General features: G+C 51.8%; 9 protein-coding genes and 1 pseudogene across 9 annotated transcripts, besides 2 other annotated features; 9 read left to right on the forward strand and 1 right to left on the reverse strand.

The window, feature by feature from the left end:
- Nucleotides 1-1514: 1514 nt before the first annotated feature.
- On the reverse strand, nucleotides 1515-1712 carry LPMP_210010 (annotated as a pseudogene).
- A 1073-nt stretch (nucleotides 1713-2785) lies between these two features.
- LPMP_210020 (methyltransferase, putative) lies at nucleotides 2786-3826 on the forward strand (the record flags this gene model as incomplete). The annotated part of the gene is made up of 1 exon (XM_010700488.1): nucleotides 2786-3826. One exon carries the CDS (start codon nucleotides 2786-2788, stop codon nucleotides 3824-3826), a length of 1041 nt encoding a protein of 346 aa, XP_010698790.1.
- A 569-nt stretch (nucleotides 3827-4395) lies between these two features.
- On the forward strand, nucleotides 4396-4707 carry LPMP_210030 (ring-box protein 1, putative; the record flags this gene model as incomplete). Its single annotated transcript, XM_010700489.1, has 1 exon — nucleotides 4396-4707. The coding sequence occupies one exon, from the start codon at nucleotides 4396-4398 to the stop codon at nucleotides 4705-4707; it is 312 nt and encodes a 103-aa protein (XP_010698791.1).
- A 438-nt stretch (nucleotides 4708-5145) lies between these two features.
- LPMP_210040 (mitochondrial glycoprotein, putative) lies at nucleotides 5146-5913 on the forward strand (the record flags this gene model as incomplete). The annotated part of the gene is made up of 1 exon (XM_010700490.1): nucleotides 5146-5913. The coding sequence occupies one exon, from the start codon at nucleotides 5146-5148 to the stop codon at nucleotides 5911-5913; it is 768 nt and encodes a 255-aa protein (XP_010698792.1).
- A 444-nt stretch (nucleotides 5914-6357) lies between these two features.
- On the forward strand, nucleotides 6358-7053 carry LPMP_210050 (hypothetical protein; the record flags this gene model as incomplete). Its single annotated transcript, XM_010700491.1, has 1 exon — nucleotides 6358-7053. The coding sequence occupies one exon, from the start codon at nucleotides 6358-6360 to the stop codon at nucleotides 7051-7053; it is 696 nt and encodes a 231-aa protein (XP_010698793.1).
- Nucleotides 7054-7462: 409 nt separating this feature from the next.
- Nucleotides 7463-8023: a repeat region.
- A 628-nt stretch (nucleotides 8024-8651) lies between these two features.
- LPMP_210060 (hypothetical protein) lies at nucleotides 8652-9383 on the forward strand (the record flags this gene model as incomplete). The annotated part of the gene is made up of 1 exon (XM_010700492.1): nucleotides 8652-9383. The coding sequence occupies one exon, from the start codon at nucleotides 8652-8654 to the stop codon at nucleotides 9381-9383; it is 732 nt and encodes a 243-aa protein (XP_010698794.1).
- Nucleotides 9384-9537: 154 nt separating this feature from the next.
- Nucleotides 9538-9885: a repeat region.
- Nucleotides 9886-10605: 720 nt separating this feature from the next.
- Nucleotides 10606-11307, forward strand: LPMP_210070 (Qb-SNARE protein, putative; the record flags this gene model as incomplete). The annotated part of the gene is made up of 1 exon (XM_010700493.1): nucleotides 10606-11307. One exon carries the CDS (start codon nucleotides 10606-10608, stop codon nucleotides 11305-11307), a length of 702 nt encoding a protein of 233 aa, XP_010698795.1.
- Nucleotides 11308-11902: 595 nt separating this feature from the next.
- On the forward strand, nucleotides 11903-13384 carry LPMP_210080 (hypothetical protein; the record flags this gene model as incomplete). The annotated part of the gene is made up of 1 exon (XM_010700494.1): nucleotides 11903-13384. One exon carries the CDS (start codon nucleotides 11903-11905, stop codon nucleotides 13382-13384), a length of 1482 nt encoding a protein of 493 aa, XP_010698796.1.
- A 607-nt stretch (nucleotides 13385-13991) lies between these two features.
- Nucleotides 13992-15266, forward strand: LPMP_210090 (hypothetical protein; the record flags this gene model as incomplete). The annotated part of the gene is made up of 1 exon (XM_010700495.1): nucleotides 13992-15266. The coding sequence occupies one exon, from the start codon at nucleotides 13992-13994 to the stop codon at nucleotides 15264-15266; it is 1275 nt and encodes a 424-aa protein (XP_010698797.1).
- A 909-nt stretch (nucleotides 15267-16175) lies between these two features.
- LPMP_210100 (hypothetical protein) lies at nucleotides 16176-17219 on the forward strand (the record flags this gene model as incomplete). Its single annotated transcript, XM_010700496.1, has 1 exon — nucleotides 16176-17219. The coding sequence occupies one exon, from the start codon at nucleotides 16176-16178 to the stop codon at nucleotides 17217-17219; it is 1044 nt and encodes a 347-aa protein (XP_010698798.1).
- Nucleotides 17220-17864: the final 645 nt, after the last annotated feature.

Consider the following 17864-nt stretch of genomic DNA (forward strand, 5'->3'; position numbering starts at 1 on the left):
GGGAGACAGTGGAAGGACTCGCCAATCGAACGAGCCGACGTGACAGCGGAAGGCGCCACTGCAGCGAACCACATCGGAGAGACGCTGTGAGAACGGAACGATAGCTCGCTTCATTGGCTGGGTGGGCGGTTGCCGTAGAAAACGCGCCTAAGTCCCGTGTCTTTGCGACGGAAACAGTCAAGCCTTGCCTTCACGAGGGTGAGGGCGGCACGCGCTCTGTTTGCTCGCTTCGTTGATATTCGTCGCCGTACGATGGAAAGCCTTCCATCGTCTAGCAGGAGGAGGAGGGTCTGCGCGCACGCAAGTGGGGGACGCAGCAGCCCTGGCGATGCCCCCTACGCGAGCAGCAGCAGAGATGCAAAAACACATACACCAAAGAGGGGAAAAATAGTAGAGGTGCAAGGAAAGATGGCGGAACCCCTGAACAGCTGCATTCCGGTAGGTGGGGAAAGCGAACCGACAGCCTGACGGTCTAACCTTTAGCGCAAAGAAAGAGTACGTGGTGTGCGGTGGGAGGACAGCACGAAGCAGTGAAAAAGAGCCGCTTCGCGACACGCTCTACACCACCTCGAAACAAAGTCGCCGGTGGCATAGGCCAAAGGGCAAAGAAGCACAAAGGCCAATCAAGCAGACCTACAGCAAATGTGCGATTGGGCCTTTCCTAAGCGGACACAGACACCCGAAACGAAAAGGGGTAAGGCAAAGAATGCTGGATCTCATATGCGTCACACTCAGCGCTTACACATGCAGATGCGAGTCAGGACGCAGCAGGAAGGAGCACACGCTGAGAAATAGAGGAGGAAACGCCACAGGCGCATGAGACCGGAGAAGCGTGAGAGATAGTCGCAGGTGACCTGCTGCCAGACCTTGCGTTTTTTTCGCCTCATACGTGTCGCTATTCGAATGATTGCGCTATCCTTCTCATCGGCGCTAATGTCAGCGAAGTGGGACCACTGCCAGCCGCCACCTGCCTCGAAAAGGTGAGCACCAGATGTGCGCAAGCCGGTAGCGCGGCATCCTGCGTGTCCTCCGTATTGGGGTGCCTTGGTCTGTGTGCCCGCGTGTCACGGGTGAAGAGTAAAAGTGAGGCGACGAAAAGAAGCGCAAAGAGTAAAAGGAGGCGCGCGGAGCTGTGGCATAGCGGATGAGTGAGCAAGCGGTGGGGAAAGAAACAAGATCGAGGAGGCAGCACAACAGCCTGCGTGGTCACTTTTGGTGACCGCGGGCTTTGGGAGGAGGGAGGAGGGCGCAGCTGCGCCGAACCTCCCTAAACATGGACGCCAAAAGGGCGCCTCCAATACGGCAGCCGACCGCTTCTCTCTAGGTGTGTGGTGGGATTCGTGTAGTGTCCTCTTTTTCTCCTGTCTCCAGCCAGCAGTGAGGGGGAGATTGTCAGCACGAGAGAGAAGAGCCATAGTGGGGGAGGGGAAGTCGAAAACCAAAAGACAAATAAACGACTGCGCGAAGAAAGCAAGCATATCTATGAGTGTGCGAAAGGGCGAGGCACGATTGATTTACGCGTAGCCGTACAGGATGTGGCCGCGCTTGCGCAGCGCATTCACGACATCGGCCGCCGTGACTGTCCTCTTGCGCGCGTACTCGGTGTAGGCTGTGCTGCAGCGCACAATGTCCTCCACGTGGGCCTTCAGCACGCGGCGCACCTCCTCGTAGAGGTCGCCCGAGATGCGCTTCACGCCACCGCGGCGCGCCATGCGGCGGACGCAGCCGCGCGTGATGCCACGGATGTTGTCGCGCAGCACCTTCTTCTGGCGCTTCTGGCTTCACTTGGCGTCAGCGGGGCATGGCCTTTCCAACGGCTGATGAGAAAGGGGGGCGAAGGGAGTCGGGGGGCTTTGGGGGCAAGGCCGTCCTTCTGCGAGTGGCGTTTGTTTTGGAGAACAATGGGGATGAGAAAACAGGGCATGTTACGGCATTAGTTTGGGAAAGACTAATATATTCGGAGCATGGGAAGGCAGGCGTGACAGCTGGGTGCTTCTTTTCCATAGCAAGCATGATGACGATGGAAATAAAGATTTAGCAATGGCACTGAAGGTGTAGTGAATAAAAATGGTTTTTTTCCATTCACCGATGGCCGGGGCAAAGGGCCTTTTTGCAGCACGAAAGCCTCACGATCATGCAAGCAGCACTTGCGTTGTCATCGTCTTTGCGTGTGGGCTGCGTTTGCGGTGGCGGGAATCCCCCCCCCTCCCCACACGCACGTGGCCCGCCACCCTGCTTTTAAGAAGCGGCACGCCAACGAGCTTAAAGTGGAATAACCGAGAGGCGAGGGAGCGTCAGCAAGGAGAATTGTCGGGCACACACCTCAGGAACGTATCCCCCTCCCTTTCCATTGGGTGTTTTTTTTTTTGCTGCTAGCCAGAGGTTTGCTTTTTGTGAACTGCCGAGCTATAGACGAGGAAGGTGCTGCATTTTTAGGATATGGTGGCGTAAAAAAAAACTCTGGAGAAAAGTGAAAACTATTTTTACCATTCTATGAGCGTTTGCAGGAAGTATTACTGACTGTGAATGATAAAGGACTCACCTCACATTGTGGTTTTCCTGACAAAAAACAACTGTGAAGCTGCAGCGTGGTGCCTGACGTTGAAGGATCGACATGATGTTCCTCTCTTCATTACCGAATGACCTTCGTGTGGATGCCTCATTTCCTCACTCACTGCACCTTTCCCGTGCTCTTCACTGATTCCACGAGGGAAAGGAGCTATGAGTTTTTTCTCTTCACTGTAAGGAACCGTTTTTACCAACGCTTTTTGCCATTGGGATCCATATGGAAGACAAAACGTGCACACTTGTGACTAAAACTCGTAATGGTGGTACGCTTAGACACTCCAAAGATGTTAAACTGCATGCGAACGATTTTGAGTGGGACGAAAAGGTAGCAGAGCTGACCAACGCTGAGCGAAGTCTTGTAGAGAAGTATATGAGCAAATGTCTTGCAGAGTTAAGCCGTGTCGGATCGTCGAGCTCGCTGGAGGAGGTACCTGTAAAGCCTTGGGAGACTCATTTCTCCGCATCTAAGTATCATTTTCCTCTCAAGAACTACATTTTACACGCATTTCCGCTACTGCGCACTGTGCTGAGCCGGCAAGACCAACCTGTTTGGCTTTTAGAGTGTGGGTGCGGAACTGGAAGCACCCTGCTTCCTATAATGAGTGAGTGCACAAGCCCAAATGTTAATTTTGTAGGCTTCGATATCTCACCATCCGCGCTCTCGCACTTCAAGAGCCATGGAATCGCACAGGATTATCTTCAACGAAATCAACTTAAACTTTTCACATTGGCAATTGGCTCCGCTGCCTATGTGGCAGACGTGGACACTATGGTACCAACTATGAAGCGACCACGGACTGATGATGGTGTTAACCTTGTAGTAAATGCCCTCGCTGGTGCAGATAAATCACTTCGGGACCAGAAGTTCGATGCAATTTTTTTAATTTTTGTGCTCTCCGCGCTGCCGACAGTTGAGAAGATGGTCTCAGCTATTAAACAACTGAAGAGGGTTTTGAAGCCGGATGGTATTCTACTTTTCAGAGATTATGCGCTACCTGATCACAACTTCTTCCGGTTTTTGTCAAAAGTGGACAACAGACTTGAAGAGATCGCCTTTGTGAAAGGCGACTGTACAACGCAGGTTTTCTTTCACAGAGAGTTTGTAACGAAGTTGTTTGCTTCTTGTGGCTTTGTCACGGTGGACGATGCGCCATCAAGGCTAATGTACCACTGCAATCGCATTGTGAACCGAAAAAATGGGAAGAGAATGGATAAGATTTTCATCAATGGAACATTCAAGTTTGCGTCGAGCAGCTAAGCTGTGGAATGATGTTAAAAAATGATGTGGTGGCTAATAATAATGAGCGTCTAACGAATAATTAGTCAAGGCGTAGATGTATGCAAATTCGCGTCCAGATTTTTTTTTGTTTGCAGCAGAAACTCTTACTGGGGAGACCAATCTCAGCGAAAAAAAATTGAGATTTTGCCTGTCTTCTTTTCGTTAGGAAGGGACGCTTTGGGGGCGCTTGTGAGGCACCTTTCTGGCTTTACATGCGCCAACTTATTTCCACCACTGATGTTGTCGTCTTGTTACTAGAAGGCGAAATAAAGTTAAGGACACAATGACTATAGTGAATTCTGTAGTGTAAGTTTCTCTACTTCTCTCTATTACCACCCTTCGAATGTTTTTATGTGTGGATGTGGCTGTGGATGCCTGTTGGTCCATAAGTGAGCTCTCTGCTCCCAATTCTCGGTTTTTCTGCTGTACCCTTTGTGACTCAACTGTCATTTTCGGGGCCTGTGTCTCTCTGTGTAACAGAGAAAAACAGCAGTTAAAAGGGACACATACAGATAAGGAAGTAGGCGTTGGATAATTAAATGCAGACAATGGACGAGATGTGCACATCGAACGCAGCGGACAGCGGCCAAGGAAGTCGCTTTCAGCTAAAAAAATGGAACGCTGTTGCGCTTTGGTCCTGGGATATTCAGGTGGACACCTGCGCTATCTGTAGAAACCACATTATGGATCTGTGCATCGAGTGTCAGTCAAATCCATCGTGCGCACCGAAGGACTGCACCGTTGCGTGGGGCGCTTGCAATCACGCTTTTCACATGCACTGCATTTCTCGATGGCTAAAAACGCGGAATGTGTGCCCTTTAGATAATAAAGAGTGGGTATACCTTCGATACGGCGCGTGATTTAGTGGTATTTGCGTAGTGCTATTAGGATGACAAGCGTTGCGCACTTCTTGCTGAGGAGGTGATGCTGAAATATATCCCTTCACTCTTTTGTCTTTTTTTTTTTTGATGTGTTTTCTGTAAAGCATGCCGCTTTGCTTGTGGGGAAAAAAGCTAACACTCTCTTATTGTTGATTCAGTAGTTGGAGTAGTAGAAACAATGAATCACAAGGCATCGCTCTAATAGGAGCGTGCTTTCCTCAGGATGATTTTCTTCTGTTGAAACAGTCGTACAGGGTAGCTGTTGTTTCAACCCATAAAGGCAGGATGAACAGCTCCATGGAAAGAATCATGTTTTCAACGAATCTGTCGATGTCACTTATGTTTTTTTTTCTCTCGCTAATTTTTGTTTGTCGTGGTGGAGTCTTTCACTAGTGTTTCCAATTGTGAAAGAACACGATGTCCCTTTTTAGGTGCACTGTACGCCGACTATGTGGTAGCACTGGCCCTTTCTTGGTAAACTCTGTTGCGTCATCTTCGCGCATGCCACCGCACAACTTGAAGCTTAGCCATGTCCTCGGAACGCGCCAGTTTTCACTCTTTGGTGTATCGATGAATCACTCGAAACTCCTGGTACAATGCACGCTGTCTTCGCCATTTTACAAGCGTGATAGTAGGAGCAGAGCAGTTCGCAGGCGCGGGAAAGTGAACGTGCTTGGATCTATTGAATTTGAATGCCAGCTTAGCAACATCTGTCGTGGCTTCCCGCTTGTCTTGGGTCTTTCTTGTGCCACACGCGGTGGGCTCTTGGTTATCAATGGTGCAATCTTTTCACCGGTGGGTACCACGGTGCTGGAGGGGCCGGAACTCGCATCTAGCCAATTTACTTACCAGGGTCCGCATATGAACCAGTCGCATTTGGCAGAGGTTGCTATTGGACGCAGGCTTCATCGTTCACCATTAGATGACATTGCACATATTGAGGCGGCTTTTTTTAGCACAACAGATTGCTTTGGCAGCTCTTCTAGAACCTGGTTCGGTCACACACCAGTTCACACTGTAAAACCTGAACTTGTCGATAGTATTGCCAAGCTTGTTGGCGCATTTGGGATAGATGACACACTCGCTGAATATGTCGAATGGAAGGCACGTGCTGTAGACAAAGCGGAGCGAGACGCATGGATTAACATATCCAATGTCCTGTTACCAAATCTAGAGAAACTCTAGTGCGTGTTGTCTCGAATTACTCATTTGCTTTATCGATCTCTCACATTGTGCTTAGCAGTCTTTGCTTCAGCACGTGGAAGTTGACAGAAATACTCGAAGGTGTCACGGTAATACCTTAAAGGGAGATTTTGAGAACACTGTGTGTCTCCTATTTTTTTTTTGAGTGCTTTACGGTGTCGTCGGTAAATGCTGCACAGTAAATCGCTCTCTTATTCTTTCCCTGTCCTGGTGAACAGGGGTTGCCATAATTTCTGAGCCCTTTGTATTAATGTGACCTACACTACCTCTCTCACCCACCTTGTTGCTCTCGTATTCATAATGTTTCGCGCACGAAAAGAAGAAGAGGAATACAACAATATTACAAGACCACCTCTCTAAAATCTCCCTCTCAAGTGCTACAGAAGTTTTAGACTCTATCCTACCGGTCCGTAGTACATAACGCCAATGAAGAAGTTTATGCTGGACACCAGAGCCGCCCTGGGTGTCGCACCCAAGACAATAGACTATGATTACGACGAAATGTCTGTCAATGTGAAGACTATCAGCCATACTCTTTCCAAGTACCTGTCTGAAATTGAACACATGAAGTCAGCTTGCCACAACCTTGTGATGGCGATGGAGGGTATGTCGAAGGTCTTTGATACAATGACAGCTGGAAATGGCATTCCTGAGTCCATGAAGAGCCTTGCAGCACACTATACCGAGCTGGCGAGAACGGCGCAGACCGAGCTTCTTGTAGACTACAAGAAGGTGCTTGACGACGATGAAAGCATAACTGAGATTAGGAGGCTTGTAACAACTTGCAAAGCTCTGGAGACAAGGCGCAACAAGGTGAGGAGCGAGTATGACACGTACCGCGATGCTGTGAGCAAGAAAGAAACTGTATACAGAAGGAGGGGCAAAAGTCTTTCTGAATCGAAGGTTTACGAAGGAGAAGTTGCCAGGCGCGACAGCCTCAAGGCTGAGTATGAGAAAGCCGACAAAGAGTTCAAGGTGAAGTATATGGAGCTGTCTGCGATAAAGGCCTCCAGCTACAAGGGTGCCATGGCAGTTTATTTGGAAAGCTTCTCACAGCTGCTGACTTCTGTGGAGAAAGGAATGGACGCGACGAAGAGAAAGATAGATGTGGTTGAGGTCTAGTGTTTTTCTTTTCCATGGAAACACGAAGCATCTTTCCCACGTGGCTCTTATTATTTATCTTATTCACTTTTAGCGTTATCGTCTTTTTTTTTCTTGCAACGTGATGCGTATCGATGGGGAAACATAACCGTTGGTTGGTTTCGAGATTCATCTGGCACAATGTCTCATTGATCGACTTGCGCTTGTGTTCTTCTGAATGAGCATTTAGCTTTTCTATCTTTCTCTACTCCGTTGTTTTGAGTGAGCCATCTAGGTGGTAAGACCACGAGCAATCCGTGTAGTGCAGATCTACGTTCTAAAAACCCATCTAGAAAGGAAACGCGGCTTTGTTGGACTCCAGTAGCGCCTGCTACTCTTTTCTCTCTTAGATGAAATCATCTGAGACTCTTCTCCTTCGAGTCGCTTACTTCCCTGATGCCGAAGAACACCCCAGTGCGTGGCATCAAGGTCCAGCACCTCTCACTCTGTGTGGAGAATTCGAGCAGCCCCCCTATCCTCTGCCAATGCCCAGGTACTTCTGGTGGTAGTGGCAGGGTCAAGTACCCACGACGGGGGGAGGTCAGAGCGATATATCGCTACTGATGCCGGCGGTCAGGGCCTGGGTGGCATTGTATCGGACCGACCTGCAACGGCAAGCGCGTCTGTACCATCCATAGGACGGGCAGAATGTCCGCGTGACCCGAACGTATCTCACCCGGCCTTCGCTGCCCACTGGTGTGGGGCGCCTGAGCCACGCCGAGAGACGCACCACGTGGCGACTGGCATGATGGGAGCAGCTGTGAGGCAGCCTGCGAAACGGGGATAAGTGGAGTTTGTGGCAGATGCGGTGCTGAGATGACCGAGGCGGCGCATTGCTGTAACGCGTGTGTCTGGTGCTGCTGCTCACCACGCGATGGGCCTGTGACAGCCTGGAGGAGGAGTGGAGATCGACTAATGCTCTATGGCAGAATGGGCGCGATTGACGAAAAAACCCTCATCATCAACCCTCGCTCACTCTCCCTATTTGCCTCTGTTTTTCTCCCCTTCTGACGAAACCTTGATTGGGCTGGTTATCTGAAGGAGTGGCCTACTCATTGTTTTTCTCCTCTTCCATTCTTGCATGCTGTTTTGCCTCCGTGGTGGTAAGTAAAAACAGTGAAACTCCGCGCGAACGAATCCAAAACGTATATTGGGTTCAAAGGTACCGAGTCTACAAGAGTTACTCCTTACACGAATATCGCACTGTCCAAAACTTGTGGACCGTTACAAGTTCACAGTTGTAGTTGTTTCTCAACAGCTTTCGTGCAGGGAGTCTCCTCGCAGGCTCCGCTATTGGCTTCGGAAAGGGAGTGCAGCTTTTATGCTTGTGGCATGACACCGGGGGAAAAGGCTTCTCTACGTCTTCTTAAGTGTGAATCGGCGATCATTTCGCTGTGTACCTCTGAAAGCAAAGTAGCTGACTGCGACACGACAGGGCCTACCGCAGTTCTCCACTCTTATTAGACCTCTCACACCGTTTCGTCATACTTCTGCAGCCTGTTGGGCAGTTAGAATACAAAAAAAAAAACGAGAGAAGTCCATCAAGTTCGACACAAAAACGGAACCTCCAAGAAGAAGCAATGCTGAAAATCAAAACGGTGCTGAAAACGGCGCCGGCTACACAGGACGAGGAGTACGACCGCCGTAAACGTGGAATGAAAGAGCTGGGTACTGCTCTTCGCAGCTACAAAAGTGCCATGGCGAAAGCAAAAGCGTCTGTTAAGCGCGTTGTAGAATCGCTCGGCGAAGTCTGCAAGGTATTTGACACGCTCTCTAACGACCCAAACATTCCAAACTGCACTAAGGATTGTACATTGGCTCTGGCAGCGTCTATGGATCGCATCGAAGGCGCGCTTCTTTCAGGGTTTAACGCTGCAATGGACTCGACTGTCCTCTCTGCTGTTGACGAGCTGAAGGCCATGTATGATGAGTGCGCCAAGCTGGAGGCTGAGCGCAACAAGGTCATGCACAAGTATGATGCGTACCGCGAAGATATCAACAAAAAAGAGTCAGTTTACCAGCGCAAGTCAAAGGACGCACTGGCGTCGAAATCCTACTGCGCCGAGGTTGCGAAGCGGGATGAGCTGGCGATGTGCTTTGAGGCTGCTGATCAGAAATTTAAAGATACCCACGACAAACTCACACAAGTCCGTGCGACCGCATGCACAAAAGCTCTCAACGCATTCATGAAGTGCACGTCGAATTTCATGGAGGAGATCTCCAGCGAATTCAACGGACTGAAAAGCTCGTCAGAGAGTGCGATACAAGTGCTGAGCCTTGGAATGCATGCAGAGTACGAAAACGACAACTAATAAAGCTCCTGGCCTCCATCGGTGGGGAGATATATGACAATTCTGTCCGAAGACAGGAGCGGCTTTGTTTCGTACTACTTTCAAGGAGCACTACTTCTGAACGTGAATTTCCTGATGAACGTTCTTTTCTTTTACTTCACTCCCCCATTCCTTTCCCTGATGCCAGAGAATACCTCAGTGTATGGCATCATGGTCCAGCTCCCCCCCCCCTCTATTTTGTAGGGACGCCAAGCACACCTCATCCCCTGCCAATGCCGAGCCACTTCTGGTGATCGCAGGGGAAGTCAGAGCAATTTACCGCTACTGATGCCTACAGCCCTATTGTGGGTGACGTTGCATCGGAGTGATCCACAGCAGTGCACATGTTTGTGTCATTCATACGATGGGCGGAGTGTCAGCGTGACCCGAACGTATCTCACCCAGCCCTCGCTGCCCACTGGTGTGGGGCGCCTGTGTCACCGCGAGGGACGCATCGGGTGGCAACCGGCATAATGGAAGCGGCAGAAGGGACACGTTGAAAGGAAGAATTTCTTTCTGTTTTGGTTTCTCATCACTCCTGTGTTATTGCTTCTTCCATATTACCCCACCACTCGTTTTATTCGATTTAGGATCTCTCTGTCGAGAGCGTGACAAGAAGCAGTAGCATCGCTTGTGTTTTAGGGGTGTCAGTGCTCAATAGCCGTCTTGTGTGAAACAGCGTACGAGCCACGCTGCAACTATGCGTCTACTGAAACAAGCGCGGCATACGTACCGCCCCTTTTTCTCGCGGCTGTCTCTTTTGCAGCGCCTCGCATTCCCATCATGAGCATTCTCACAGAAGCTGGTGTCCTGCCGCAACACTAACACGAGCATGATAACTGTTAAATTTCCTGTACGCGCTCTCTGGTTACGTCTCCTTGCGGGCGATTATTAATGCCAGCAAAGAAGCACCAGCCTTGTGCGACCTAAACGTGAGGAGGGGATCCGTGCGAGGTCCCTTTCTACTCCACTGGAACTTCTAACGCACGGGGCATAGATGCTGGGGGTGCTCTCAAGGAGTGCTCACCCACACTATTGAATGATGGAAAATTATTACTAGCATTCTTTGTTCGACACATTCTTCTTTCTCCGACTCCTCCATCCCTCTACGTGTTGGGGGATTTGTACCGCTGTTATGTCAGGGCGTACTTCATGGTAATGCCGGCTATCACAGCCCAGCCGAGCCTCAATACGCAAAGGAAAAATGATTACCAACGACCCGTTCAATGACTCTGTAAAAGAGCTGCGTGAGCTTGTTGTGCGAGCAAAGCTCATTGAGCAGCAGGTGACGCAGAAGGGCGTAATCTCTCCATCAAGTGCGACAGAGCTCCGCGACACCAAGGAGAGTGCGGAGGAACTGCTGCAGTTCCTGAAAGAAATGCTCCGTGTTGTCGACGAGCGCGGTGGAAGGGTGCAGGGCAAAGTGTTTTCTGCTAACGAAATTATGGAGCGACAGACTATTGTACGTAGTCTCGAAAGCGATGTAGCGGAAGCTCGCATCTTCTATGAAAAAATTGTGGCATCTGCCGCACAGAGGCAGCGAGTGGCAGAAGCGTCTGTAGCTGGCCCCGGAGAAATCTACGGCGGCGCACCGGACGAGTTTATATCCGCGCAGACATTTGCTCAGCGTGAAGAGGAAAAGGTCCAGGATGAGGTGCTGGATCGACTCACCCTCGGACTGCGCGAATTACGTGAAACAGGCTTTCACATTCACGAAGAGCTGGACACGCAGGAGATCATGCTCGACAACGTTGATCGCGACATCTCAAGCGTCCAGGTGCGCCTGCGCGCTGCAAATGCGAAGGTCGATAAGCTTCTTGCCAGTATGTCGAACAAGGGAAAGGTGGGCGTCATTGCAATGCTGCTTTTCATTCTTGTCTTACTCGCATTCTTTGGCCTTAGGTAGTTCAGCATGAAAGCTTCGACAGCAAAGTTCGCTGTCACTATTTGCCCGCACAGCAAATGCAGGTGCAACGGAGGATTGAGATGGAGGTGGCCAATTGAGTGTATGCTCCACCATCTGTCTTGTCTTCTTAATGCTTCTCTTCTTGGGTTTTTTTATCCTTTCTTTTAGTTGTTGCTGCTCGCTCTCGGTTTGGTTGTTGACTGTATGCTATTTCTGCATTTACCTCTGTTGTGTAGCGCGTACTGCGTTTCAACCTTCATCGCCTGCCTTTCACACTCTCTCCTCTCCATCGCACGGCAATAGTGACCCTCTCCAGCTTCCCCTCGCTCCATTGGCTGCGCAGCGCTGACACGTCGTTGTATGCCTGCAAAACACATCCTTCGTATGCAGATCTTCTCCTGTACACGTAGGCTTCTCTACCCCATCCCCTTCCCTCCACCCGTACTCCTCTTTTGCCTTCTTCTCTCTCGGACTCCCCTCATTCCTGTCTTCCCAACACATCCTTGGTATTGTGTATAGGAGAGGGGATGGATGTTGGCGCACGGCATAGACCTCGCTGGCAATAACGTGCGAGATCGGCAACAGAGGGAAGCTGATGAGTGTGACAACAGAGCTTGCTGGCCTGGTGCGACGTCTCTCGCCACAAGCATACGAACGAGTGCTCCTTCTCCTGCACTGCCTGATCGCCAGCAGCGAAGACAACCATGGCACCAGCAACCCACAGTCACTATCTCTGAAGGCCATCTGTGACGTTGCGCTCTGTGCGTGCCCGGGGCCGGTGCCTCGATTTCTGTTTGCGCTGTCGAGCAACGACAAGCTGCTCCGAAGCGCTGACTGTGGACTCACCTGGCGCCTGTGTTTCTCCAGGTCCAGCGAACCTCGTAAAGCTGACACAGCCGGCGCGCAGGATCTCCTCGACGATGTGACGAGCCTGCTCAAATCCACGGTGGCCACCGATGATGTCGTCAGTGGCAATGGTGCCTCGTCTGTTGTGTGTTGTGCAGATGGCTACGGGGACATTGTCGCCCTATGCGGTCACAGCGGTTTCCTCGCAGTCTCAGGTGACAAGGGTGTGACTTTCACGACGGCGACGGATTACTTGATGAGCGACTTTGGTGAGAAGGCGCACCTCCGACACATTTGCGTCTTGGACACCAACCGCATTCTCGTGAGTGACGACCTACGAGTAGTGTGTGTGACTGTGCAGTGCGCTGGATATGGACTGGTTGCACTGGGAAAAGCACGCGTAGCGTTAGTGTGTGCCACACAAATCTGCATGCTGCACGCCTACTCCATGGGTGGCGGCGCGCGCGGCGCCGCCGTGGCTGAAAACAGAAAGCTGCATCTCTCGTTTGATGGCGCTGTCTCGTTTGTGGAGGTGCGTCATTGCCTTGGGCGTATTCGTGACTTCGACACCACCGCTGCGTTGCGTCACTGCGAGCTTCCAGACTTCCCACAGGGAAACTTGGCGTCTTCACTGGGGCTGATAAACACAGAGGTCAGCACCTCTCCCCCTCGGTCCGCCTCGGCGTATGATTACGTCAGCGGGTATAAGCGCGATACCTCAGCCAGCAAGGGAGAGTCAGCAGCGGCGTTGATGCAATTCGAAGCTGGTGCACTGCAATACGGTGCTGATGTCTTCTACCGTTTTTTCTTCGTGGCTGGCTGCGGCGCTGAGGTGCTTCCCTGCGACTACTCTGCCCTGCTGTGTGTGTGCACGCGGCGCGAGGATAATCACGTTTTTGTTATATCCACTGCATCCTCTGTTTCCTACATACCCTTCTCCCAATCCCGGAACCATGGTCGGCTTCTCTGCGCTGTTGCTCGCAGCGCTGATGGCAGCGGCAGTTACGTCGCCAGTCGAGGGAGTATCGTTGGTACGAGCGTCTCTCGCGATTTGGATTGCTGGAGCACCCCGCGTGGAGCGGCACCTGTTGGGTTGCTGGCAGTGGGAGGTGGTGACATTCTCACATGTGGACGCAACAAGGTAGTGTCGCGAGTCGGAGGAGACGCCGAAGCGCACACAATTCTAAGGGATATGTGTGTGCCTATGCTGGTGACTGCCTTTCCGATGTAAGCAACGCTGTTACTTCCACAGACGATAGAGAGGTACACAAATGTGCAAAAGTGGAAAAGTGGATCATAGAAAGGTGTAGTTTCCATGTCTACCTCGTTAAAACGAGGAGTGGGAAGAGGCAGCGAGATGCTACGCTGTAGTTCAGCACCCTTCTGACCTTCAGTTTTCTCCCTTCCTCTGCCCCCCCTTCACTCATGCTCGAAGGAAGTAGGCGGTGCAACTGCAGCTGCCACATATTACATCAAACGACTTCCGCACACTTATCTGCCCTCTCCCCTCTCTCCTCGCTATGGTGGGTCTGAGAATCCTTTGCACGTCGCACACTACTACGTACACCTGCATATACAACACACGAGTCTGCCTCCTCCCCGAAAACTAATCTTGTTGGTGCAGCAAAAGTAACGACAACGGCTCCTACTTTCGCAGTCAGACTCAGGGACTCTGGAGAACGGGGGCCGGTGAGTGTTGGCTGCTTCAAGACCGTCACTCGCGCAAACGGCATCCGTTTTACAAGAGCAGACGCCTGTCTTCGGTCACCTGCACACCAAAAGAAGCCCCTCGTTGTTTGTGCGTGATTAACTTCATTTCTTATTCAGAACATCAAAAGATGGGAAATACGTGTGCCAAGACTGGCGAAGTGGTGGACAACCGCAACAATAGCCAGTATCGCGATGAGGACTTGAAGCAATACAAGACGAAACAGCAAATCAAGTCGAAGGATGCGCAGTCTTCTCTAACAAAAGAAGAGGTGTTAGCTGAGCATGAAACAACTTCTGTGGTAAAGAACATTGAGGCGCTCCAGCATATGATGAAACCTGTCGTCTCTGTTGTCACCTCGGAGTTGCGCCATGAAGATTTCCGTCAGTTCACTTCTGTGTTTGCCCGCGGGAAGGCAGCGCTTGCAGTGGCGTCGTGTGCCCAAGTGCAGCAGCCGCGGCATATTCTGCTGGCCGGTGAGGACAGGAGTGTGGCGTTGCTTAACTACGAGACGGGCCACGTGATGCGGCGCTGGGTGCATGCTCACGGAGGCGACATCAACTGCATTACGACACCGACCTCGTCGGGGCTGTTTGCCACGGCCAGCCGTGACAGGACTGTGAAAGTGTGGGATTTCACCTCGAACGGCTCCCTCGCGGAACTGCGCGGACACACGATGAATGTAACCAGCATTGACATGAACCCTGGCGGCAACCTCCTCGTGTCGGGAAGCAGAGATAATACTGTGCGCTTGTGGGACGTCAACAGAGCTGAGGAACTGTTTTGTGGGGATGTTAAGCTCAACCTTGTGCACTTTGTCCGCTTCATGTCGTCCATGAATTGCGTCGCGCAGGGAGGTGAAGACTTGGTGATTCGCCTGTGGGATGTGCGCACACAGGGATCGCACAGCGACTTGTGCCTCTCCAAAACAATCGAGGGAATGGACTACTATCCGGTGTGCTGTGAAACGATACCTGAAAACCCGTACATGCTGCTCACTGGTCACAACGGCGTGAACAGCTGTGGATCATACGTGGCAGAGTGGGATGTGCGAACCGGAAAGCGCGTGGCTCTGTACAAAGGCCACGACGCCACCGTCTCCTGCGTGCGAATGGTGGCCGCCAACATCTACGGGAAAGGCTCCTTTTTCACCTCCAGTGATGACGGGACGATTGGGGTGTGGAACTTAGAAGATGGGAAGATGAATAGAGAGGTTCAGCTCTCGGTGGAGCATCGTTTTTGCCTCCCTGAGGGCCATATCACCGCGTTTGTGGCGGAGGACAACGGGGACATAATAATCACATTAGATGACGGCTGCGTCATCGCACTTCGTCCCGCCGTCAGGGGTGAATTCGTCATTCCTTCACTTCGACTGCGCTACGTTGGTGTGCTCACTGTGCAGTAGTGAGACGTGCAGTGGAGCAAACAGCCTCGAGCGGGCCTTCTTTAAATTCGTCTTGTTCCGTTTTTTTTTGTGTGTGTGGTGGCGCCGACTTTCATAATCAGAAAGTGGAGGAAGGCGAGGGTAAAGGGTCGCTGGGACACGCATGGATGACTCCTTTCCTCTCCCCTCCTCTCACATATCAGAGTCTCTGCGGCGTTTGCTTTTCGCTACACATGCGGATCTCTGCTTTACTGTCGCAGCTCCGCACGCCTTTTGGCTATTGTTGAGCTCGCCTTCCGTGTTGCTCCGTAGAGGCTATAATTCTTGCTAAAGTGCCTATGTGTCTTTGTTTGTGCTTTGTTTTTTTTTCTTTGCGTCTCCTTCGTCGTACCTCTTGCGCTTGTCGATAGCGAGTCAAGCTTCTCTCTCAACTCCCTCAAAGTTGCAAAGTTTGCTATCCCCCCTTTGAGCCCCGTCGCTGTCACAAGTGTTAACAATACCGAGCTCGCACACGACCTTTCAATGTATCCAGAATACACCCAACGAGCTTTGCAGCTGCGGATGGTCGTGTGTTGGTGCCAGTTATGCCATCTCCATTTATCCCCTTCACGCAGCGTCGACACATGGCCAGACGAACGCCAGCAATCCACCCTGAAAGGAAGGAAAGGGACCTGTCTCCATAGCACTATGGTGCCTTTCCGCAGGGCTTTAAGCCCATCCTGCATGCGGGCATATGCGCACACCTGTGCTTTTTCAACGCAATCACTTACAATGCTCTCTCCTCATTTTCCTTCTTGTCGCTAACCTCTCCCCCTCCCCCTCTGTGTTTTGTTGCATTTTTGCTTCGGCCTTCAACAATGCTCATCATGGAGCAGTTCTACGCTACTTTAAGTCCGTCTCTCTCTCTCTCTCGCGTGCCAGCAGTGGCGGATGGCTGCAAGTACAGCGACTCAGAACACCGGTGGCTGCAGTAGCGAGCCACACGAGGGCCGACTCCGCCTCGTGTACGCGGCGCACCAGTCACTGGAGGACGATCTGAGCACCTTTCTTGCCTTCTCCGCAGCGGCGAGAAAGCACGACGAGATTGCAGGTCCGACCAACGAAGGCTTCTCACCGTGGACAGGGGTGATGGAGTCCGCAACGAAATGTATTGGCGCCACCTCCCGCTGCCTTCGACTATTCAATCCGACCAGGACGGTCACGCAGTCCAAAGGCATGACTTTGCTGACAAAGCTCTACGGCACAGGCGCGGCACCCCATGAAAGGGTGAGCACCTTCCTCTCGCACATCCGTGAAGCATTTGATGGTGTGTTGCCTGTAGAAATCGCTCTCAGCGGTGGACATTGTCTGCGGAGACTAGACCCCTCCGCTGCAGATGAGTACCTGGTAGCCTTCATTATTGACTGGGTGACCCTAGCAGAAGAACAGGCAGATCCCTTCCGACGGCGCTTTCGGGAGCTACTTTCGACACACAAACCCTTTCACTTCCATTTTCGTGCGGCCGTGCTTCTCCAGATTGAGTGCGCTGCTCTGTCCGGGCACAACAAGCACGTCTTCGCAGCGTACAACACACAGGCGCTGGATTCTATACTGACCCCTGTCACTCGAGAAGAACTCAAGAAGTACGAAGTCACGTGCTGGCAAGACGCAGCGCGGCACCGCGAGGTAGAGAGCGTAGCGGCTGCACCCTTTGCGTCTGCCGCCCCTGTCTCAACGACGTCCGCTGTACTGGCCCCGTACAAGCAGCAAGAGACGCAGCGGGGCACCTCTCTCGGGATGAGTCGAGGAGGCGCAGTCACCCCATCGTCCTCCGGAATGGCAAACTGGAGGCGGGATGCCATCCGCATCGGCGCCCTCCTCCTCCTCCTGGCAGTTCTGCTTCGCTTAGTGTCGGGCCCACTTGCAAGGCTGTTGAAGCGCGCCTTGCAAGTAGCACGCGCGGCACCAGCACACCAGCGCACCTTAACACTGTGAAGAACGACTAGGGCTGCTGCACTCCCCTTTTCCTCCTCGTGCGGCTGTAGAATTTTGCGCTGTCGCCGTGGAGGTAAGGCACGCAGCTTTCGGTCGCAAACACTGCGAGTCCTTCGAGTCTAAACACGGCAGGTGCGGAGGGCATTTTCGGCCCCTCCGCGCACACAAGACTCCGCCTCCCTAACCTCCGCTTGCCAGCTCTCTTTATCAAAAATGGTTCTCTCAGGGTGGATGTTTTTTCTCGTCCCTGTCCTGTTGCGATAACCGCCCACCGCTACATCAGCACACGTGTGTAAGTTGGCACTGCGCATCTCTTCTTTCACTCTGCCGCTCTCTCTGAGCAAAAATGTCCCCATTTTCTCTTTGATCTTGATGGCACTCACAGCCTGCCATGTGGATCATCATTGTGTCATGCGGGTGTTTTCCAGACTGTGGGTGAGCTCGAGCATGGCTCTACAGCTCCACTGTGGGCATCATTTCTTTGGCAGTGCGTCACCTCTTTTACACCCTCCCCTTCATTGCTCTGCATCGCTTGGATTCGCGTTATTTTCATCGGCCGTGCGCTCTCTTTCTCCCATTCGCTTTGTGTGTGTGTGTGTGTGTGTGTGTGTGTGTGTGTGTGTGTGTGTGTGTGTGTGTGTGTGT

Source organism: Leishmania panamensis (assembly GCF_000755165.1).
Source record: "Leishmania panamensis strain MHOM/PA/94/PSC-1 chromosome 21 sequence".
NCBI lineage: Eukaryota > Euglenozoa > Kinetoplastea > Trypanosomatida > Trypanosomatidae > Leishmania > Leishmania panamensis.